This window comes from Mastigoproctus giganteus, chromosome 1 (genome assembly GCF_048544385.1).
Source record: "Mastigoproctus giganteus isolate SK-2022 chromosome 1, ASM4854438v1, whole genome shotgun sequence".
NCBI classification, from domain to species: domain Eukaryota; kingdom Metazoa; phylum Arthropoda; class Arachnida; order Uropygi; family Thelyphonidae; genus Mastigoproctus; species Mastigoproctus giganteus.
In genome coordinates, this window is record NC_143575.1 from 153,511,476 (window position 1) to 153,536,557 (window position 25,082).

Sequence of the window (25,082 nt, forward strand, 5' to 3'; positions counted from 1 at the left end):
CTCTTTGTTACACTTTCTTTTGAAAATGTAACTGCATTGCATTACCGTTAGCATTAGTAGAGGCATACAATGCAAGAAAGCAAGCTTATATAGCATCAGCCAAAAAAAAAAAAAAAAAACCTTCCCATTTCACCCATCCATTAACTCCAAATGCTTGTCTAGTTCTGCCTTGAATTTATTTAAGCTGTCAACTTCTACAACAACAGATGGAAGTTTGTTCCAGCAATCAACCACCCGGTGGCTAAAGGAAAATTTCTGCACATCTATTCACAGGTTTTCCTCCAAAAAAAAAAATCACTCTTGTCGTGATAATGAAGGTTAAACAAAACCAACTCTCAATTAGTGTATTTATTACAAATTTAAAATAGTAGCTTTCAAGAGTTTCGTGTTTATTTTTTAACGTTTAGTCATCTGTAATTTTTGGATCCAACATGAAACATGTTCAATTAAAGTAGTGCAAAAAAGAGAAAACTGGCTAAAAAGAATCAACAAAAGGCTTTGGATTTAGTGGCCAAGACTGGAAAGCTGACTAATTTCTTCACAAAAGTTACACAACCCGATCTCCCAAATCAAAACAAATCTTTGTCATCAGAAGCTACTTGTACTGTATCTATGACAAAATTGAAGATGAACAAAGCTCCACACCTATTGGTACCACTCATTCAACTTCAAGATCAGAACATCATGATGATGTTGAGGTGTCACAGGCTGGCTCAACTGGCACGAGTCTCACTACTGATCACACTTTGCCTAAATTCTCTTGATATGTCTAGTGTAAATGTTGTGGTAAGTGCTGTACTAGACTGTCGGAAGTTGAAAAGATTGCTGAAAATGAAAATCTACTGGACCAAGGTGAAATGATTCAGTCTGCAAAAGATTAAGTAAATAAAGCAAAACATCCAGGGTTGTGGCGAGATTTTTCTGCTGATGATGTGGCTTATTCGATTGCTTGCAGACCCAGCAACCGTCAACACCACAATAGGTCACATGACAAATCTTTCCGCACTTTCTAAAGTGGCAAACAAACAAGTTAATGTTCACAAAAACATTTCTTTGGGGTAAAAGCCAATGGTGAGGTTATTGTATTCATCATCAACAGGGTCAGTTTCCTGCTTTGTTTGTAAACTTTTTGCTTCTAAATGTTCCTCTTGCTTTGTTGAAACAGACGGATTCAGTGACTGGCAAAATACTAGTGTAATTGTTCATCATGAAAGAAGCACTTCTCACTGAGACTATGCTAAAATACTTAACTCACAGACAAGGTTTGGACTTGCAACAAGAGTTGGAAAAACAAATTTAAGAATAGTGCAATCCTGGGAACATGTCTTGGAGCGAGTAATTGCTGTTATTCATATGTTACTGAACGTGGCCTAGCTTTTTGAGGAACCGATGAAAATTTTAGTTCGCTGCAGAAAGGGAATTTTTTAGGGCTGCTTGAGATCATAAATCAGTTTGATCCATTTTTTGCAGGCCACATTTCAAAATATGGAATTCTGGAAAAGGAAATCCTTGTCTGTCCAAAACTGCCTGTGAGGAGCTCATTGTACTAAAATGGCTAAGAAGGTCCACTCCATTGTTGATGAAGAAAATTCTTCTGGTTATTTTACCATGCCAGTTGATTCAACACCACAGCTATCACATATAGATCAGTTAAGTGTTGTACTTCGATACTTAAAAGATGGGCAGCCTATTGAACACTTTTTAACCTTTTTAGAACCGAAAAACCATACCAGTGAGAAAATGGCAAACCAGGTATTGCAGTACTTACGTGAAGCTTGCAAACTAAATTTTTCAAAATGTAGGGGTCTTATGACAACGCTGCTAACATGTCTAGTCGTTATAAGGGAATGCAGCAAAAGATTTTATAAGAAAATAAGTTTGCCATATATGTGCCTTGTGCAGCCCATTCACTAAATCTGGTAGGCTGAAGTACTGCTGACTGCTGTCGTAGCAGTTAATTTTTTTCTCTACAGTGCATTTATTCTGTATATTTTTTTTCAGCTTCAACCAGCCAGTGGAAAATTCTTAAAGCTTGTCTTGGAAATGAACCTGTGTTAAAATCCCTCTCTAATACCAGATAGGAGGCATATGCAATGGCAACAGCAGCAATTTTGAAGTGTTTCTTTAAGATATTGGAAGCTTTAGAGTGTTTAGCTGAAGACTAAAACAGAGACACCAGAAGAGAAACAGACAAAATTGCAAATAAGATGCAAGAGGTAGAATTTGTTTTTGTGTTTATCATGTGGGATGAGAAAGCCTGACGTAGCCGAGTGGTCAAAAGTGCCAGTGCAGTACACGCTCTTTGAGTGGGCCGGGGTTCAAGCCCGTGACTGCTAAACACAATCAACATTTGTATTGTTTGATTTATTGTAAACTCAACTGACCTGGTGGTCGTGCCAGAGTATAAACAAGAACATTTTGCAAAAGTTCATAGAGCAAGTCAAGTTCTGCAAAGTGAAGATGTGAACTTAAAAACATGTGCAGATCTGTATTGGTCATTAGCTGACCAACTATGCTCTTTAAGAGATGACTTTGAAAGATATGAAGCACTTGTAAAGGAAATACTACCATACATTGATAACAAGGCCATTCAAACTCACAAATGTATTAGAAAGAAGGTACCCAATGACGGAGATGCACCAGAAGTAGATCTGAATGCCAGAGATAAATTACGTATCACCACCTTTTACTCAATTATTGACAAACTAGAAACTGAGATGAGAAGAGGAGAGGCATACAAAGAAGTAGCAAGACAGATTTTCTTTTCTAAGTGACTTGCTAAATAATGTCACTTCATCTGCTGAAACTGAAAGGTACTCTCACTGCTCAAAAAAACTAATTGATGCTTACCCAGAAGACTTGAAAAATAATCTCTCTGCTGAGCTTCAGCAGTTTCATGCATATGTGCACCATAAGTTCAGTGTGACAAAAAAGTGTAAAATCCAGATTCAGTCATGCTAAACTTTATAAAATAATTGTAGAAGATAAAATTAATTGTACATTTCCAAATGTAGATATTGCCTTGCATATTTTTTTTAACATTAATAGCTGCAAATTGCACAGCCGAATGTTCATTTCCTCAACTAAAGCAAATTAAAAAACCCAAGAGAACAGCTATGGGACAAGACAGATTGGATGCCTTGTCTCTGCTAAGTATAGAAGCAGATTTGTTATGCCACATTAGTTTTGAGGATTAAAAACTTTGCAGTTAAAAAATCTAGAAGAAAACTTTTTAAAAGTAAATAAATATAAACCTACACGTAAATCTTTGCTTATATTTTTTATTGCTTATTTAGTGTTTTTGTTAAAAAACAAAATTTTAAAAACCAAAAGTTTTTATTTAATATAGTTATGGGAAAGAAAACTGAAAAAAGATTATAAAGTACAAGGTTTATAAACCTTGAACTTTGGTATTTTCTTATCCATCTTCCATGATTCACAAGCTCAGGAATACGCACAGTGAGCATCCTAGCAGTTGGGACACTTTAGTATTGAAATGCTGTGCATTCAGTTTGGAAGGGTCTGAGCCACACAAGGGGCAAATGGCCTTACCTTAACAAGCTGTTTGAGAATGACCGTACTTCTGGCATTTAAAGCATCTAAGGGGATTTGGAATGTATGGTCAGACCTTACAGGAAAGGTAACCAGCTTTAACTGATGCAGGGAGATTTCAGTATTAAAGGCAAAGATAACATTTCTTGTGGGTGTAAGGACACCATTCTGTTTGGTCATTATGCTGGTCTAGTACACCTAAAGTACTGTCAGGCCAGTACTCAAGGTGTGGCCTGACCATTGCCTTATACAAGAGAATAATCACCTCCTTATCCCTGCTAGAAAAATTCCTGTATATCATTGACAATACACCATGAGCTATTCTTGTAGCCCATCTGCACTGCTCAGAGAACTTCATATCTGCCTGCACAATTACCCCCAGGTCCTTTTCATTCTCTACCACTGTCAGTGTAGTACCACAGAGTTGATACATTGCTCTGGGGTTGCTCTTTCCCATATGTAGTACTTTACATTTGTCAATGTTAAAACTTCATTTGCCACCTCTCAGCCCATCTGCTCAACCTTTCCAGATCCTGTTGCAGCAGCATAGCGTCAGTAGTGTCCTTAATAACCCTGCCAACCTTTGTATCATCTGCAAACTTGGACATTAAGCTTGATATACCATCATCAATATCATTTATAAATACAGAAAGCAATAATGGACCCAACACTGAACCCTGAGGGACTCCACTAATAACATTAGTCCACAATGATCAAGAAAGCCAGAAAACTTAAAGAAGAAGAAGGAACCATGGCCATACCTGGAAAAAAAAGCAAGGAAAAAAGCTTTCTGAGCAAGTAAAGCAAAAGGTGATGGAATTTTTTGAAGATGATGAAGTTTGTCGGATATGCCCTGGAAAGAAAGGTTACATTTCCATTAGAAATACAGATGGAATAAAAATGCAAATGTGACTACTACTCAGCAACTTGAAGAAAATGTTTATAACTTATTGAGATAGAAATGGATCCGACATCGGACTTTCTAAATTTTGTGAACTTCGACCCAAGTGGTGTGTCACAATTGGTGCACCAGGAACACATTCATTATGCACAATCCATCAAAATGTCAAGTTAATGCTAGCAGCAAGTCCTGTTGAGTGTGATTACAAGGTTCTTGTTAACAAAAAAGTCTGTGATTTAGCACAAACATTAGGTTCTCGTTAGCAAAACAGTCTGGAGTCAAAAGATTGTATGCTTCATCGGTGTGAAAAATATCCAGGAATAATAGATGAATTAAAAGTTTCTAGAGAATATTTTTGAAAACAATGAACCAGAAGATATTGAATTCAAGCAATGGATACACACTGATAGAGATACACTGTACACAAACCAATTAACAACAGAAGATTTTATTGAAGAGTTGAGTACAAAGATATTTAACCTTTCCTGTCATCACTACATTGCTTAACATCAAAGCTACCATTTGAAGTCAAGAAAGGAAAGCCTAATGACTTTTTTTATTATTATTATTATTGTCTTTGGTGGCCCCTAGACATTTGTCCTAATCCACCTAATATACTTGATTTTATTATCCTTATACAGGATACCTAGCCACCAGAGAGCAGTCATCACCTAGGATAACTGCTACCTGATGCTCGTCCTTATGAATGTGGAGAAGGCAACTTCAAAAGGCAAACTGTACTGTCTGTGCTGACCGCACAAAACTCCCACACCCACTGGTGGAAGTGCTAGACCAGAGGGCGCCAGCAATCCCACCCCCAAGCCGACCAAGCCTGAGAGCAAAAAAAAAAAAAAAACTCTACCCCCCCACCTAAATCTCACCCTGGCAATTTATCCCACTCTATGTTAATTTCCACAGTGCCAGCAAACAAAAAAAAAAAAAAAAAAACTCTACCGACCCTCCCCCCCACACGCAAATCTCACCCTGGCAATTTATCCTGCACTATGTTAATTTCTACAGTGCCAGCAAACAAAAATAAAAAAATTAAAAAAAAAAAAAAAAAAAGTAATAATAAACTAAATAAATAAATTTAAAAAAAAAACAGGATAATAGGATGGCGGGAGAGGGGGGGGGGGAAATTCTATACAGTAAACATCTATTAGTTTACAAATATCCAGGCTGATAACTGTCTTCTTTTTAGAAATACAGAAATAGCAAACCTTTGAAAAGCAACAAACTTATTATAATCTGACAAGTAATTATTTTCATTTCCATATCTCAAATCACTAATTACATTCTTTAATTGAGCTCTGTAATTCTCATACAACAAACAATCATACAATACATGGCACCAAGTTTCTTCAACACCACATACACAGTAAGGGTTTGATTTTAATCCAAAATAATATAATTTACTATTCAAAGAACCATGCCCTGTTAACAAAAAAGAAGTCTCCATACTAGGAAAAAACCACTTGTTCAGTTTAAAACATGAAAAAGAAACATTTGGAATAAAATGTCTGGTGACCGCACCAGTAATACTATCCGTTCATCAGGCTTGCCAGATTTCCATTAACTTCACATATATTCTTTTCTTTTCAACCTTAGCATCAGTGTTAAGGTCACACACAATGTTTAAACGTGAAATTATTACGCTTCCTAATATGGTAACAGAAAGCTCTATATATTATAAAAAGATCTAACGGCATGTGGCCCGCTAATACCTGCAGGGCATTTGTTGACACTGTTCTGCAAACTCTCTGAATTGCCAACAGCATTGTTCTTTGCACAGACTTTAACTTGGCTTTAAACTTAACCTTATTCACACAAGTTACCAACACTGATGATACATAAGTCACTACTGGCAGAAAAACTGCCGTATAATAAAGATTTAAAACTGATCTACGTAACCCCCACTAGAAATCCGTATTACTGCAGCACTAAAATGCTTAATTTTGTTCATCAAATAATTCAGATGTGGAACTAAAGTTAACCTAGCATCTAATAAAACACCTAGATACTTAGTTTGGGAAACAAATTTAATTTGCTTACAATTTAACAAAACTTTTGGTGGTCGATTGATATCAAGGTGACCTTTAACTAACATCATGACTGTTTTTCCTTCTGAAACTGTTAATTTATTTACAGTAGCCCGTGATGTTAGACTCTGAAGAACCGTTGCAGCCTTCTCTTCAATATCCCTTCTTGAGTTACCAGGCACACAGATAAGCAGATCATCCGCAAATGCTATTTTATGGCAAACTGTTTGTCTCAATTTAAGCCATTGGTTCAGAACCAAATTCCAAAATAGGGGACCCAATACAGATCCTTGTGGGCATCCCCTAGACACTAATTTCCTATAAGTTAAATGCTGTGCCCTTACAATTATCTGCCTTGAAGTTAAATAGCTTGTTTTTGTTATTTTTGTTTTGTTATTTGGTTTTTAGAAGCATTAGCAACTAAGGCCATATTGCTCCGGGAATATGCGGTGGTCCTTTCCACATCCTCCGTATTTGGTGGTGACGGGCTTGAACCCCGGTCTAATCAAGAAGCGTGTGCTATGCACTGCTGCTCCTTCCCACCTGGCTACGGAGGCGCCCAAATAGCTTGTTACAACCCGGTATATTTTCCCTGGACAATGGAGCTGTCTTAACGAGTAAAGAATACTCTCGTACCAGACTGAATCAAAAGCTCCTGCAAAGTCAATGAGCAGAGCAAGAACATATTTACTGTCTGCATTTTTAACGTAAAGCACTAAATCATTAACCGCATCCTCAGTAGATTTGGATTTTCTAAAACCATACTGAAATGGCAACTCAATGTGGTGTAAATTCATGAATTCACTTAATCACTGGAAAATCAATCTCTCAAACAACTTGCATAGGTTAGGTAACAGTGACATTGGTCGAAAGCTCCTGGGGCTTGTTTTTTCTTTACCTGGTTTTGGCAACAATTTCAGAAGAGCACATTTCCAGAAAACAGGAAATGTGCCTTCCAATAGACATTTGTTATACATATTAAGCAGAACTGGAGGGTATATCTCTAATAATTTACTGATACTGTTGTTCTCAATTAAATCAATCCCTGGAGTCTTATCAACATTTATCTGTTTACTGACTACAAGTAACTCCTCTGCTGTAAAAAGAGAGATATTCTCGTCGTTGACATAATCTCTATTATCTGCTCTTATCAAGAGTATCGTTACTTACACAATCCTCGGGAAACAGTTTGTCTAGGACAACTTTAGTAGTTGTCTCCAAACTAACTGTTTCCCTACCATCAACTATTATTGTGTGAAATACATCCTGCTCTATCTTTTTAGTAATGGTCAACTTATACAGTAGTCCCCAAGGGTTACTGTTTCCTGCAGTTCTTACCAAATTCTGCCATGATCTTAACTTATGCTGATAAATAGCCCTATGATTCCCTCCTTTTACACCTATATATTTCCTTATAATAGTTAGCCTCTTCTATATCACGAGACCTATATCTTTGAAATTGCTTCCTGGCCGAAAAAACATCTCGCCTTAAAATTTTCAGTTGTTCAGACCACCATGGTACTTGCTTATCTGCGGCTTTTCTACACCTAGCTGCATACTTCAAAGCTTTAAAAAGTACACTTTGAATATAAAATGCATATTCTGTGGCATTCATAGTGTTCAGAGCCAGATATTTATCATCTGCTCATTGATTTTAATATAATAAGTCTTACTATATACCCCCACATTTACATGAAATAATATAGCCCGATGGTCACTGTTTGTTGCATTCTCATCAACAACCCAGTGACACATCCTCTTTACAAAATCTGGTGAAGCCAGTGTCAAATCAATGTTCGATTGTCCATGTACATTGCTAAAAGTATACGGTTATTGTGATTCATTAAGTACAACTAAATTATTTGATATTATAAAATCCTCCATACACATTCTCCTGTTATCAGTCATACCACTGAACCACATACTGGATTTAGCATTTATGTCAAAAGCTAATAATACATTGCCATAACCTATTTGTGCCAATGCACCTTCCATATATGAAATGAAATATTATCTGTTGGAGAACAATACAATGACAATAAATAAAATGAAATGTCAGGCATAACAACATGAATGCAAACAATGTCTTGAATATTTAAATTCAAGAATGCAAACTATATTTAAATTCCTATTAAAAATAACTATTGCTACTCTTGGCCTCACTCTAGTAACATAAACTGACTTAGCAGTTACAGGAAAACCTACCAATCTATAACTCTGCTCATGCTGTAATGCATATGGCTCCTGCAAACAAAGTATGTCACACCGGTTTTCCATTGCATATATTCTAATTTCATTCATTACCATGCGAGACCTTTGTCCATTCAATTGAACTATGTTTAATATCTGATTATTATCACTATTATGTGCTAACCAAAACTGTTTAATACAATCGTTATTATCATTATCCATAATTTATGCGCATACTTGCTAATTCAAGGGCTTTAACATATTCTGGACATTTTACATCTTTTACAGTGTTCATAGTCACGACCTCTATGCTTACAGTTAACACAATTTGGATGTTGGTCCCTGCGCTGACAGTCAGCATAAACGTGGCCCCCCTCAGCACAATGACCACATGACACTGTTTTATGACTACAGTACTGGGCAGAGTGGCCATATCCCAAACATTTAAAACATTTGGTCACAACTGTGAATTTTCTAAACTTATAGGAGGGAAAACCCCAAAAATGTTCTGTCTCTCAGAAACAAACATTTTAACAACTCTGGAGCCACCCCAATAACCCAGTTTGTCAAATTTAACTTGTTTCCACTATTAAATCTAAATACAACTCCATTCTTTACCTCTATGAGATCGTAACCATAGTCCTTCAAATTCTTTAGATATAAGTCCTCAACTATTTCATCCCTCGTAATATCCTTGGGTATATCATACACCAGTATGGAAGGATTATTTGTTTTCAACTTATCATAATTAATACCCTTACTAACTAAAGTCTCTGAACCTATTATTTTGTTCAAATCGTCTTTGTCTGCTTCTATCAAAATACCTTTATTTCGTATTGTTCGCAGGTTTCTCACTTTAATTTCCTTAAAATCATCCTTTAAGGCATTTAATACCACTTCTTTGACCTCCTGACTACTCGTAAACTGTGCATTAACATCTGCCCTTAATATTAAAGTGTTCACCTGTTTCTGCTTATTACTTCCTCCTCCCCTACCCCCACATCTATTACCAATTTTACTGTCTTCATTACCATCACTTATATTTTCTTTAACTACATTACTGTATGTTTTAACCTTATCAACGCAAATTTGCTGTTCTTCCTGAGCAGGAGGAAATGGTTGGCCCCTCACAATTTCATCAAAAAGAGCAACTCTAACTTCCATCTCTTCTAGTTTCGCTTTTAGTCTTTCATTATCAATCAGCACAGCTGTTGCAATAACTTCAATGTCAACCCACTTATCTAATATAAAGTTTGATGCCGTCTTTGTTATTTTGCTCAACTCACTTGTAGTGTAGTTTACTACTTGCTTCTTTAACTTGGTGATTAACTCATACACAGTTGGCACGTCATAACATAACCTCTGTTCTTAAATATTTGACACAATGATGTCACTTTCACGAACATTGGTTCCTGTACTTCTTATTGCAATATCTCCATATAAACTATCAAAATCACCATCTACATTAAGATCTGTAAAATCATCTAACCTAACCTCAGCCAAACCTTGAATATCAACATCTAGTTCATCACTTATTTGCACCCCCTGTTCAGTTGTCACACTTGTAATTTCTCCAACTACTTCTCCTTGATCAGTATTTTGCTGGGCAACATCACTTGTTCCTTGCAAACCATCCAAATTTGACACCATATTCACAACTTTAGTACTTTTTCCCTTGAGATATTTACCTTCTAACTTCTTAATTTGTTCTGAATTCAACCTGGGAACTCTAGAGGGTAGAGGAGGAAAAGCAGAAGCCTAATCACCCCTCCCCCCAGTTTGTAATGATTTTCTCGTCGATTTCCCCTCCATGCTGCAGTGTCGGGGAAAATAATATCCGAAGTAATTGCATATAATGTAGGCAAGAAGATCAATTCTATTAACTTATCAACTTTAGCAATAAACACTAACTACAAGTCAGTCGTCAGTAACTTGATACTGCGTTATTGCTTTTTTCTTTTTTTTCACTGTAATTTGATTGCACTTTCACCAGGTTAAGGAAATAACTATTTGATTAGTAAATAACTCTGATTAAATATTAATATAACTTTGAAAACACAATTGAACACAAAATAAACGATGATGATGGGATTAAACTCACTAAATTAACACAGCAATCAACAGCCTGCAAAGTTAAGGCAAACACGTCTGACCAGCTAGCCTCCAACCCAAGAGGAGTACTAGAAAATCTTTGTTGTACAAAGATTTTCTAGTACTCCTCTTGGGTTGGATGTATGTAATAATGTTAATATGTAATAATGTTAAAATGCCTAATGACAGGAGAATTGGTCATCTTGATGGATTTTGCAGAAAATTATTCATCTGCTGTGCAAGATGCTGTTCAAGGGTTCCACTGGGAGAACAGCCAGGCTACACTGCATCCATTTGTCATTTATTACAAGGATGTTGAACTTCAGAGTAGAAGTTTCTGCATAATCAGTGACTGCTTTCGACATGACACAATTGCCATGCATGTTTTTCTAACCAACTTAATTGAATACTGGAAGAGTTTCATGACAGAAATCAGGCACATTTACTACTTCAGTGATGGTTCTGCATCTCAAAACAAGAATTTTATTAACTTGTGTCATCATCATGGTCCTTGAGGATGTCACAGACATTCTTTCAGATATGCCAGAGCTGTGCTTGCTACCAGGGAGTCTAAAACGCTGATGGAACTGATATTCGAGGACCTAATTCGGGGAAGTCCGGATGGTCAGTGACAGCCAAATCCTCTGCTTGCACATTCAACGATGGTGGCACTGTTAGTAATCCTGAGTAAAACCCCCATGAACAAGCACACTGTGGGTGATCACCCAGATGTTAACCAACATAAGCAGAGGTCGAGGTGTGGTGCCCACACCACACGGACACTTCTCTGTGTTATCAGGCAATACTAGGTGGTAGGTGACTCTCATCACCAATGAAGCTTGAAGTGATGGAACCCATGTTTAGTCTCCAGAGCTAAGTTCCGGTCAACCCTTCCTCATCTCTTCCATCATGCAGTATTACTGAGGTCTTTTGAGGTTATGATGAACACCATGGCGAGATCCAAACTTCCTTACATTTCGAGGGTACAGCTCTAAAATGGTGTTTGCAAGCCAGCCACTAGTTAGTACACCGAACCAAACCTATTGGTAACTCTCTAGGAGGCTTTCGGATCAGATAGTGTATAATCTTGCTACCTCTACTCTGCCAGATAGTGACTGGAGGGAGTCTGAGTAGTGTTTATGCAGGGGGCATTGTCAAGGCTACGTTATGTCAAGGATCTGGGTATATTCTTACCATATGTACACCATATCCAAAATTTCATTACTTCATGCAGCATGTCCCCCCCCCACAATTTTTCTTATTATTCAATACACCATTAACTGTCAAACTAATGGAGCAAGCTTATCTAAGAAAAGATCTAAACCTCCCAAACAATTCCTAGTTCATTTCACAAATATACATGGTCTCAGTTCTAATCTCAACGAGGTCCATTTCCACTTACAGTCCACCAAACCCCATGTACTTTTTCTGACAGAATCTCAGTAATCAGGAGATTCAACCACTGCTCATCTCAGTTGCCCAAATTATTTGCTGTATGATTCCTTTCGCCTCAAAGGTCGTACTTGAGCAATCTCCATTCCAATATTCCCTGTCAGAGACTTGGTAATTTGGAATCTCCTCTTTTCAATCTTCTCTAGCTTAAAATCTCTCTACATCATTCTGTCAAATTCATCTGTTGTCTCTACCGTTCTCCCAACACTCAAATCACTTGGAGCTCATTAACTTCCTCTTTTGCAACTTGCCTTTCCCCAGTCTAACTTTCCTAACAGTGAGGTAATTTTCCTTGGTGATTTCGATGCTCAACTCCAGCTAGCTTCCGTTCTCTAGTCACACAGACCCATCTGGTCGAGATACTGAGGCTTTTGCAATTACTAATGACCTCGCACACAATCCTAACCATACAGTCAACATGCTTGATCTTTTTCTCACAAACAACCCTTCTCTAGGTTCATGGTCGAAGTGAGTGGTCCTTTAGGCACTTCAGATCACAACTTGGTGATTGTCACTTCTCCAATGGAGCCTTTATGTCATGGCTATTCCCAACCTCGTCTTGTTTGGCATTACAAAAATGCAAAATGGGATGACCTGTGAGACTTCTTTTATTCTTTTTATTGGTCGGATTACTGTTTCAAAACTTCTAATGTCAATGATACCTCAGATCATTTCAGTGAAATTATTCTTGTACGAATGGAATCCTTTATTCCACACTCCATGTTAAAACTTGTCCTTTATCTAAACCTTGGTTTTCCAATAAATGTGCTAAGGCTGTGGAAAAGAAGAATGTTGCATATCGCAACTGGCTTGTTTTCAATTCTTCAAGTTTCATTTTCTGCCTGCACCAAAGCTTGCAACAATTGTAAAGCAATTATTAATGAGTCCAGGCTAGATCTTGAACAGGCAAAGAGTAGAAAATTTGCTTCTTGCCCTAATGGTAGCTGAGCATTCCAGTCTCTTGCCAAAACTATTTGCCACAACCTTTGCCCATCTCTGCTCCCACCTCTGTCAAAACTATATGGTTCCATTGTCACTTCAGGCAAGGATAAAGCTGACCTGCTAGCATCCCATTTTTATTCCAAATCATGTATTAATGATCTTGGTAAAACACTTCCCTACATGCTCCATTCAATACCTCCCGTGATCTTCCGTCAAAAGGACGTCAGAAGGATTTTGATGAATCTTGATGCTAAGAAAGCTCCAGGTCCTGATGATATTTCTCCGCTTGTTCTCAAAATCTGTGCTCCTGAGCTTACTCATGTTCTTTGTCGACTTTTTTTTTCACTTTCTTATTCCAAAGGTGTTTTTCCTTCTGCTTGGAAATTTGCTCATATCCAGACAGTTCCTAAAAAGGGTGACAAATCTCTCCCATCCAATTATTAACCCATTGCAATTACTTCTACTCTTTCTAAAGTAATGGAGAAAACAATTAACCGCCAACTCTTAAACTACCTAGAAACCTTCGGTCTGATTAACGATCACAAGTATGGATTCCATCAGTGTCGATTCAATAGTGATATTCTGGCTTATGTTACCCATTTATGGACAAATTGCTCTTGACATGTCAAAGGTTTTTAATCGTGTTTGGTATAAAGGTCTTCCAAACAAGATTCCATCTTATGGTTTGCCAACTGTTTTTTGCAATTTGCTATCCAGTTCTCTCTCTGACCGCTCACTGAGGGTGATGGTAGATGCCTATCTGTCTTCTAACTTCTCCACTAATACTGCTATACCCCAAGGTTCAGTTCTTTTCCCCACTTCTTTCCTCTTGTATATTAATGACCTTCTTCCACTGACCAGAAATCCTATCCATACTTTTGCTGATGATGTCACATTATATTCAAGGAACTAATCTTGGAGGCTACCAGGCTTTACATACCAACTAAGAAATATTGTTCAAGGTTTAGGCCTAAATGGTTGTCAGATGAACTAATGAGACATGTGGCAGAGAAGAAAAATGCATGGGATACATACAAATTAATGGGTGACATGGAAGCCTATGATAGATATAAGTTGGTCTGTAACCAAGTCACAAAGGAGATTAGGCAGGCAAAGGCAGACTACGAAAAATCCTTGGCAAAAGATGCAAAGAAAAACAGAAAAGAGTTCTTTACATATTTAAACTCAAGAAGAAAAGGGATGAATCAGATTGGTCCACTAGATATTGATGGTTCAACAGTTGAGGATCCTGCTCAGGTGGCTAACAATCTAAACGAGTATTTTGCATCTACATTCACGCATGAGGAGTTATTCAGGAAGGAGAATGATGTAGGTAAAGTAAACATTGGCAGTGAGCTGGATGATTTTGTAATAACTGAGAGGAAAGTGGAAGAGAGATTGTTGAGGATAAACATAAAAAAGGCACCTGGGGGTGGATGGGATCTATCGAGTTATGTTAAAGGAGGCAGCAAAGGAAGTAAGCAAACCCCTAGCCATAATTATGAGAGCTTCTTTGGACTCAGGGGAGGTACCCATAGACTGGAGATGTGCAAATGTAACCCCAATTCACAAAGGAGGATCAAAGGCTGACACAAGTAATTATAGACCTGTTAGTTTAACTTCTGTTCCAGGTAAATTAATGGAGGCACTGGTTAAAGAAGCACTGCAGAATCATCTAGACAAGAATTCAGTTATAGCTCAGACGCAGCATGGTTTTGTTAAGGGCAGGTCTTGCCTGACCAATTTCATTGGATACTATGATGTAGTCACAAAAGAACTGGATGCAGGGAATAACTTTGATATTATACATTTGGATCTTAGAAAGGCTTTTGATACTGCTGCACATGGAAGACTGCTGCACAAACTGGAGCAGTGTGGCATTGGAGGCAAATTGCTGCTATGGATAAGGGGATGGTTGTGTGGCAGAAGACAGAGAGTGGTAATCAATGGACACTGCTCAACGTGGACTAATGTTATTAGTGGAGTTCCTCAGGGTTCAATGTTGGGTCCGTTGTTGTTTTCGGTGTTTATGAATGATATTGATGATGGGATATCAAATTTAATGTCCAAGTTTGCAGGGTTGTTAAGGACACTACTGACGCTATGCTGCTGCAACAGGATCTGGAAAGGTTGAACAGTGGGCTGAGAGGTGGCAAATGAAGTTTAACATTGACAAATGTAAAGTACTACATATGGGAAACAGTAACCCCAGAGCAACGTATCAACTCTGCGGTACTACACTGACAGTGGTGGAGAATGAAAAGGACCTGGGGGTAATTGTGCAGGCAGATATGAAGTTCTCTGAGCAGTGCAGACGAGCTGCAAGAGTAGCTCATGGTGTCTTTTCAGTGATATACAGGAATTTTTCTAGCATGGATAAGGAGGTGATTATTCCCTCGTATAAGGCAATGGTTTGAGTACTGTATACAGGTCTGGAGGCCTCATTTCAAGAAGGATGTAGAGCTGCTGGAACGGGTACAGAGAAGGGCAACAAGATTAGTGAATGGAACAAAGGGTTGCTCTTACGAAGAAAGGCTTAAGTTTTGCAAATTACAGAGTCTGGAGACTAGGCACCGGCGAGGTGATCTGATAGAGGTGTATAAGGCTTTGAATGGTTTGAGCATGCTCAATGCCAATGGGATTCTTCATCTTGCTCAGAATAATCACCTCAGAGGGCATAAATTCAAATGGAGGAAGGACGGATGCTGGATAGATGTGCGGAAATTTGCCTTTGGCCAGCGGGTGGTTGGTTGGTGGAACTGACTTCCATCACTTGTTGTTGAAGTTGATAGCCTAAACAAATTTAAAGCTCAACTGGACAGGTATTTCGAATGAGGGGTGAAATGGGAGTGGTGTATGTTTTTTTTTTTTTTTTTTTTTTTTTGGCTGATGCTGAATAAGCTTGCTTTCTTGCATCATATGCCTCTACTAATGCTAATGATAAGTGTATTAAATATACTCAACAGAAATAACTTCCTGTTTGTGAATATATGAGTTTAGTAGTGATTGTAGAGTGTAGTGTGGTGCAAAATTTTAGTGTCATTAAAAGTGTGCTTCAGCAATGCAAAGTTTGCAAACCAGTGCTATAATGAATATGAGCCACAAGCTCCACTGCTGTTAAAAATAAAATAAAAGTAATGTGTCTCATGATTGAGACACATTACTTTTATTACACTATATTGCCAGTAGTAACCAGATACCTGCATGTTTCAAAGAACCTTTTATTAATATAATATTTAATAATGTGATTGTCATGCTGAAGCAGAAAAGGGTCTTCCCTATACTACTTGAGAAGCAGTTGTAGGGGTATACCTTTGTACTGTACTATATATATATATAATTATTTAATTAATTTATATATATATTTTTTACCACCTACTGTTATCTTATTTAGGTAACTACATGTTACCCTTGGGCCTCTGACTGCATATACAAGTCCAAGGATTTTGGGTTAGCTAGAATAGAGTGAGACAAACTGACATATACACATAGATAATTACAACGTTGTTTAATATTGAGTGTATATAGGTCTGGAGGCACCTTGAGTACTGTATACAGGTCTGGAGGCCTCATTTTAAGAAGGATGTAGATCTGCTGGAACTAGTACAGAGAAGGGCAACAAGATTAGTGAATAGAACAAAGGGTTGCTCTTACGAAGAAAGGCTTAAGTTTTGCAAATTTCAGTGTCTGGAGACTAGGCACCAGAGAGGTGATCTGATAGAGATGTATAAAGCCTTGAATGGTTTGAGCATGCTCAATGCTGATGGGATTCTTCCTCTTGCTCAGAATAATCACCTGAGAGGGCATAAATTCAAATTGAGGAAAGACAGATATAGGATAATGTGTGGAAATTTGCCTTTAGCCAGCAGGTAGTTGGTTGGTGGAACAGACTTTCGCCCCTTGTTTTAGTTGATAGCCTAAATAAATTTAAAGCTCAGTTGGACAGGTATTTCGAACGAATGGAGGGGTGAAGTGGAAGTTTTTTTTTTTTTTTTTTGGCTGATGGTGCATAAGCTTGCTTTCTTGCATCATATGCCTCTTCTAATGCTAATGCTAATGCCACTTTCCAGTTTGAGACACCTTGACCTGCTCAATCAGCTTCGCCTTCTCAAATATCTGCTACCAATTCCATAAATGTTGATCTCCAGGTAATTCTCCAGTGGGGCAAAGACAACTCAGTTGATTTCAATCCTTCTAAAACTCAGTCCTGTCTTATATCTCGCAAAAAGGATTCTTCTGCTCCTATGCTTATATCTTTGGTGGCGCTCCAATTTCTAGGCAAGATGATATATCTCTTTGGGGATTACCCTGCCTTCTAATCTCTCTTGGCACATTACAAATATTGCTTCCTCTGCGTCTAAAATAAACTTGGTTTTCTCTTTCACTCTCAATGTTACTTTTCTTCCAAACAGCTGTTCACTCTGTACAAATCATAAATCCACCCTACCATGGAATACTGTTCCCACATCTGGGGCATTGGCCCCAAAACTTCTCTCAGGCTTTTAGATTCCATTCAGAAGATGGCAGTTAGGTTAATTAATGACTCATCTCTAACAGAGTCTATCCATTCTCTGTCTCATAGACGTACTGTTTCTGCTGCATGCCTTTTCTACAGATACTTCCATGGGCACTGTTCTTCTGAATTAGTTTCTATAATTCCCACTCTCTCTTTCAAAACTGTCTGAACACATGCAGCCACCAGCCAACATCCATTTACTGTCTGACTTCAAACTCACAGAACCAACTTTTCATCTTCGTCGTTCATTCTTTCAACTGCCATTTTCTGGAACAACCTTCCTTCATACGTATTTCCTGAAAATTAGTCTACAGAAGTTCAAGTCTAATGTCAACAAATATCTTCTTTCATCTTCTTAACCTCCAACCCAACCACGGTACTAAGTACTATAGGTGCTAATACCTATCATGTTTGGAGTTTTCTTTTAAAAAAAATTTTTTTTTAAACTAAACATTTTAAAGTTAACTTAAAAAAAGAAAAAAGGTGTAACAACAACATCTTTAAATTTAACATTATTGACAATGTTATTTACAACTTTACCAAAATTTACAAGAGATATAAATACATAACTACTAACAAAGTGAGTGCTGAAATCAAAGCTAAATTTGATTTCAACAGTGTATCTAACCTTTACACAAATTGTGAATTCATAGTCATCAACTGCACAATCATAAAGGCCTATATCCTTTATACATTTAACCTGGGAGCTGAATTGAGTGCATGGGTACAAATGGTAAGACAAAATCATGAAATGTACAGTTATTTACAAGAGGTACAATCTAGTTAAATCCATTTAAAATTTTCAATATAAAGTAACCTTATTACACCTCATTACTTATACCAGTGTCATTTCTGTTGACCAGAGAAGCACAACTAAGCTGGAAAGTGTTCCTGGTGAAAGTCTGCAAAGACCGATAAAAGCCGGCATCCTGAATGAGTAGATATTCATTGCCCGGAGCAAAACTATTCGCCAATGATCTGTTTATTGGGGATTTTAATTCCTCCCAAAAATCGTCATACAATGATACAATACGTGCTCCCAGATCTTGCTTTCTCCACAGTTGCATAAGTCCATTCTGGAAAGTCTGAACTGAAAAATTTTCTGGTTCAAGGATCCATGCCCCGTTATGATGTAAGAAGAGTAGATGTCAAGAGAAAATCGGCAATTTTGCTTCTCATTAATAAGAAAGGAAACCTCGAGAATAAATGTTCTTGTCACCAGCCCAGCTGTAGTAGTAACCCAACGGGTCGGCCAAATGTTCACATTCATTCCAGCAATGAGATTGTTCTTTTTTAAAATCCATCTGTAAATTTAACATTATGCCCAAAAAGTCAGTAGGTATTCTCTTTTTGATACAGTAACAAAAACCACTGTAAGCCACATAAATATCTAGAGGCATTTGGCCAGCTATAACTTGCAGAGCCACTATAGAAACAGTTCTGCACGTTCTTAACATAGATAACAACATAGTTCTCTGAAGCAAGGAAAGTTTTCTGTATCTGAATAATTGCCACCCTATGAAACCATGCACCAGATGCATAAGTTACCATAGAGAGAAAGACTGCATTATAATAGAGTTGCAAAGTTTTCCTTGAAAGTCCCCAGTCAGTGCGTGATACTATCATCAAAGCTCCAGAAAATCTGATTTTTATCATTAAGTTTGTGACATGTGGAAGAAATGAAAGATTACTGTCAATGATGACACCCAGAAGCTTACTCTGAGTGACCAACAGAAGTCGGATGTTATTTATTTTCACTAATGGCGGTCTGTTAACATTCAGCTTCCCTCCAAAAACCATCATATTAGATTTTGTAGCACTAATCTTAAGTTTGTTCTCTACCGTCTAATCCAAAAGATCTGCCAGGACAATATTAGCTTTCGATTCAAGTGCCAAGTGAGTATTTCCCAGAATAAGGATTGTTAGGTCATCGGCATATGTGATAATTTTTACATCCTCAAATGATCTTGAAATCCACTGAGGCAATACAAGGTTCCATATTTGAGGACTTAATATAGAGCCCTGAGGGCAACCACAACAAATCTTCCTTTGTACTTGATTATAACTTGATCTAACAAAGATAGCTCGATCCATAAAGTAACTTCTAAATAGGAGAAATAACTGTCTGGAGCAGCCAACAAGTCTAAGTCGATTGAGGTCTGTTATTGAGTGTCGATTGAGTGTTTGACTCCCTCACCAAAGGGAGTCAAACACTCCCTTGCTGATTATACAAAAAAAAAATGCTCCCTTTGCTAATATTAAAGCATAGCTGCCAAAATGGCAGCTATGCTTTAATCCAGCAAAGTGTAAAGTATTGCACCTGGGGAACAGTAACCCCAAAATAACTTATGCACTTGGCGAAGTTGAACTAAAGCCAGTAATGGAGGAAAGGAACTTGGATATTACGATATGGTTAGACATGAAGTTTCCGAGCATTGTAGTCTGGTTGCAAGGAAAGCCCATGGTGTCCTATCGATGATTTATCGAGCAATTGCTAGTAGAGATAAGAATGTCATAATTCCATTATATAAGGCTATTATATAATTGTTAGACCACACTCGGAATACTGTATTCAAATATGGAGACTGCACCTAAAGAAAGATATTGTGCTTCTTGAAAGGGTCAAAAGACAGGTAACTCACCTGGTGAGATGGGGGCAAAAGGGCACCTGCATGAGAAAAGACTACGAATATGTGGGTTGCACAACTTGAAAACTAGGCACCTTTGAGGAGACTTGATAGAGGTGTTCAAGGCTCTGAGAGGCATAAGTAAAATGAGGATGAAATTTTCAGTTATAAATGATTTGTTTTGTTTGTTATTTGGTTTTTCAGCATTAGCAACTAAGGCCATATTGCTCCGGGAATATGCGGTGGTCATTCCCTGACCTTTCCGCATCCTCCATATTTGGTGGTGACGGGCTCGAACCCCAGTCTAATCAAGAAACGTGTGTTACGCACTGCTGCTCCTTCCCACCTGGCTATGGAGGCGCCCCACAGTTATAAATGATTCTAGAACTAGGGGCCATAATTTCAAGTTACGGGGGCAGATGTTTAGACTGGATTGCAGGAAGTTTTATTTTAGCCAGCGAGTTAAAAATTACTGGAATAAGTTACCTACGTGGGTGGCAGAGACAATTTAGGGAAATTCAAAGGTCAGCTGGATAATTACCTACAGGAAGAGGGAAACGCACAGGTTGTCCATTTCCTTTTCTCTTATTAATTATTATTATTTTTTTTAATTTTCTTATTATTATTATTATATTATTTTTTTTTAATTATTATTATTTTTTTTAATTATTATTTTTTTTTGGATGGTGCAGCATAAGCCATAGGCTTCCTTGCACCATGTGGTCATTGCTAATACTAATATGAAGATCTATGCTGCCAACTAATCACTGAAACCCAGTTCACACTGCAAAACAAGGAACATCTCATCCTGGAAGAAGATGACAGCTACAAAGCGCTGACTAAATTCACTCAGGACCTCTTCAGCAGAAGAGGACCTTCCTCCAACCGCAACCAACACATTGAAGAAAATGCAAGTACCCATCCAAACTGCCATAATCTGGAAGAAAATCTTGTCACTACTAAGGACCACCAGAACAAATCAAACCTGTAGAGACCCAGTCCCATAGCAGAGGGACCAAAATAAAATCACGGACACACACACACCCAACTGACTGGACTAAATCACCTCGGATGGGACTCCATACCACAAATGGTCACTAAATAAAATTGAGTTTGAAAACCTCGGATGCAACACTGTCTCAGAAATGTCTTTTCACCGAATGAATTACTGCAGAGCCTCTCTGCACACCAGCCTTATTGGTGATCTGAGCCAGCACCCTTGCCTATCCAATTTTTCTTCCCTTGTCCTGGCGGAAGAGGGATCCATCTGTCTCCTCCCCTCCTTGCCATCCAGACTTTCCCTTCTGATAGCACATTGCATGCCTCACCATATTTTGGAGTCGTCTTCCCTACTGACTATTTTTCTGCCTGTCTCTCCCCAGCCTTCAGTCCCCCCCACACATACACCTAAATTTAATTACATCCAAATTACACTCCCCCCCCCACAAACAATTTTCGGCCTCTCAAATCCTAGTGCTACCCCCACACGACCATTTCTCAATGATGATTTTTTTTTTCAGTCCTAGCCACTGAAATCTCAGGGAACTAGGTGACAGGACTTGCCAGAGTAAAATACAAACTACTGGGTATCTGGTCTGCCTCTGTGGGGCAAAGCGTAGGCAACGTCGGGTCTCAGCACAGGTCTGGTGGCTAAATGGCCAGAAGAACAACGGTACACACCATTACACACCACAACATCCACATACTTTCAAATCTCTGGCCTATACAGTGTACTGTATCATATAACAATGTAAACTACGTGGAAATGGGGGAAATTCCTGGTGCCAGTTGACCCCAAACACACTTTACCTCACCAGACCAGGCAAAGGAATTATCGAAGTCTGTTATCCTCAACATCTGTCGTTTCTGTGCATACACCATCTATTTTGGGCTTGAATTAAACACTGAAAAATCCAAATATATCATTTCACTCAGAGCACAAACAGACCTCAATCCAGCAGCCTCTTGCAGCCCTCCATTGCAAGCATGTTTTCATTGCCACTCATTCAGTAAAATTCTTAGGGGGGGGGGATGGTAATGGATGAAAACCTAACGTATAAGGAACAAATCCAGCAACTGCGTTCAACAGCATTACAGACTTTCTGGGGTATGAAACTATCTCTGTAGAGCGCAACAAGGAAATAGTCAGAAAATTTCTCCTCTACTACTTTAGTTACAGTATTTAAGTTTGGTCTGCTACCCCTATGTCCAGTGTGAAGCCGATTTGGGTCTAGAATTCTGGGTCCTAAAGTGGGCTAACAATTGGGCTCACAACTTATAATCTATATAATAAGCCCTGCATAATCACCATTTCAGATGAACAGCTCAAAATGTAATTAGCTTTAATTTAAATCTGATTATGTTAGCTTTATGTTGGTGAAAACAAGCTATGCTATACTCCAATATACACTACACTTTGTAACTGGCTGTCAGAACGGGGGAAAGAAGTGATTGACAGGTTGTGACTCTGTCCGCTGATGGCATCCCCCTCTTTGTTTCAGGCGGACGTCAGGTGACACGACATCACTGGAGCACTGAATGCGAAATTCGTTGCATATACTGTACTGTACTTTCATTTGAATGCTGGTTTCTGTTCTGTTCGGAGCACTGCTGTTCGTATGCTGGTGTTAATGTTACTTGCCCCGTGGTCCTGAGTTCCTCTGTCGTTATTCCGTTCCATCCTGCAGGTAAACTGTTTCTTTGTTTTTTGCTGCCATGTGTTGCCGTCACATTTGCTTATTTTTTTTTTTTTCTTAGGTTCTTTTTTGTGTTTTTTTTGCCTTTCTTCAGTCCCAAGGGAGGGAGAATGTTGCATATTAACCTAGTATTGTTCAAAAAAAAAAAATTCTATGTTGCTGTTTTGCGGTTATGCAAAAAGCAATTTTATTGTTTGTTGCACATGTTAATTGACTTTCGTTTCTGTTTAGCGAAAAAAGGTTAAGTTTTTATGACTTTGGCAGGGATTCAAGCTAAAATTGGTCGTTGGACGAGAAATAATTATAACAGGCGTCATATTTTTAATCGACTTTCATTTATGTTTAGAAAAATGGTTAGGTTTTTACGTGACTTCAGGAGGGATTCAAGCGAAAACCGGTCGTTGGACGAAAAAAATTTATAATGGGTGTCATTTTTCCTTGACTTTCATTTGTGTTTAGTGAAAAATGGTTAGAATTTCAGGTTATCTTTTTATGCGACTTCGGGAGTTTAGTGAAAATTGGTCGTTTACTGCATCTCATTAGTTTGTTTCATTTTGAAAAAATAATTACTGTGTTATATTTATGTATAATTATTTTAGTTTCTGATTAGAAAAATGGTTATGTTTTTACACGACTTCAGGAGGAATTCAAGGAAAAACCAGTTGTTTGACGGAAAAAAAAATTATAATGAGAGTCATATTTTTCATCAACTTTCATTTGTGTTTAGTGAAAAATGGTTAGGTTTTTAAGGTTACCTTTTTAGGCGACTTCCGTTGTTATTTAGTGAATACTGGTGGTTTACTGCATCTCATTAGTTTGTTTCGTTTTGAAAAAAAAAATTACTGTATTATTTTTAAGTATAATTATTTTTGTTTCTGATTAGAAAAAATTGCCGTATTGCTGTTAATTTCGTTGTTTTTCAGCTTCACCATACTGTTATGTCACGTGCAGTCGTCGAGAAGAGGGGGCACGCAGCGAGTGGGCGGAGTTACGAACCGTACGTCTCTGCTTTCCCCCTTTTCACGACGTGATTTTCAAAGGGGCACCGTGTTCTCGAGTTTTACCACGAGCTATTGGTGGTTTCTATGTATTTGCTATATCTGTGTAGTTTTCTATGTACTTAATTTAATGTTTCCAGGTTAAAAACACTATCTCAATATTAATGAAATACACCTCGTGTGCAACATACGAGGATTTTTCTACTTTAATCAATTCCAGTGCATAACGTAAACGTAATGAAGAAGAGGATAAATTATATACTTCATGCAGTGAGATAACTTTGTTGCAAACACATATCGGGAGAAATCTGTTAAAAATATGCTAAGAATCTGTTAATTAAAAAAATAATATATATATTCATTAACACCTTAAATGTTTGTTTTTAGACAGATCCAATCAATAAAATCAAAATAATGTATCATGAAATACCACGTGTTACCATACTTATAATTTATTTTCAATGGTTGCAGATATAAGAACCCATAACATTCCAGCCAAGAATTACTAGACCGTCGTTTCTCGTCCACAAACTATTGGTCTCTACTAACATAACTTACCTTGTACATAATAGATGGATACGAAGTGAACAATCCAGTAGAAAAAGGTTACCGAAATTATAACAGTAGAAGCATGCACGAGAAACATTACAAACATAAGTAAAACAAACACAAAACCACAAAACTATGAAAATACTTTGGTCACATGAAATGTAAAATTAAAACCACTCCAAATAGAAATAAACATCGATGACCGCGCCACTTGCGAAACAATAAATGACATTCCGCAAATATTTTTAGTATCTTTTTCATATTGCATGTTAGTGCATTTGCCCTGTTGTTGGGTATCAGCATTGAGTTTATGTTTTTACAAACTTTATCTTACAACCATTCAAATAAATTCATTTACAGGTTTATGGTATTTTTCATTTACTTACTAATATTTTTTGGCAACGAATATCACGTAACGTTCCCTTTTCAAATAACGTACATTTTATTTATTGTTATTTTTAACAATTTCATGTGATCATTTAATTTATTATTCTCATTTAATTCGTTTTTTAAACAAATTAATAACTAC

At 37.6% G+C, this 25,082-nt stretch overlaps 1 protein-coding gene across 5 annotated transcripts in view; it reads right to left on the minus strand.

The window, feature by feature from the left end:
• Positions 1-24,718, minus strand: part of LOC150091204 (transmembrane protein 19) — a 256,672-nt gene extending 231,954 nt beyond the window's left edge. For all 5 annotated transcript variants that reach the window (XR_016546997.1, XR_016546996.1, XM_090374660.1 and 2 more), the window contains exon 1: positions 24,563-24,718. Coding sequence is in view for 3 of the 5 variants with exons in the window: in XM_090374660.1 (XP_090230786.1) it covers positions 24,563-24,659 (97 nt within the window). In the remaining 2 variants the exon portion in view is untranslated. The remainder of the gene's footprint in view (positions 1-24,562) is intronic.
• Between the last annotated feature and the right edge of the window lie 364 nt (positions 24,719-25,082).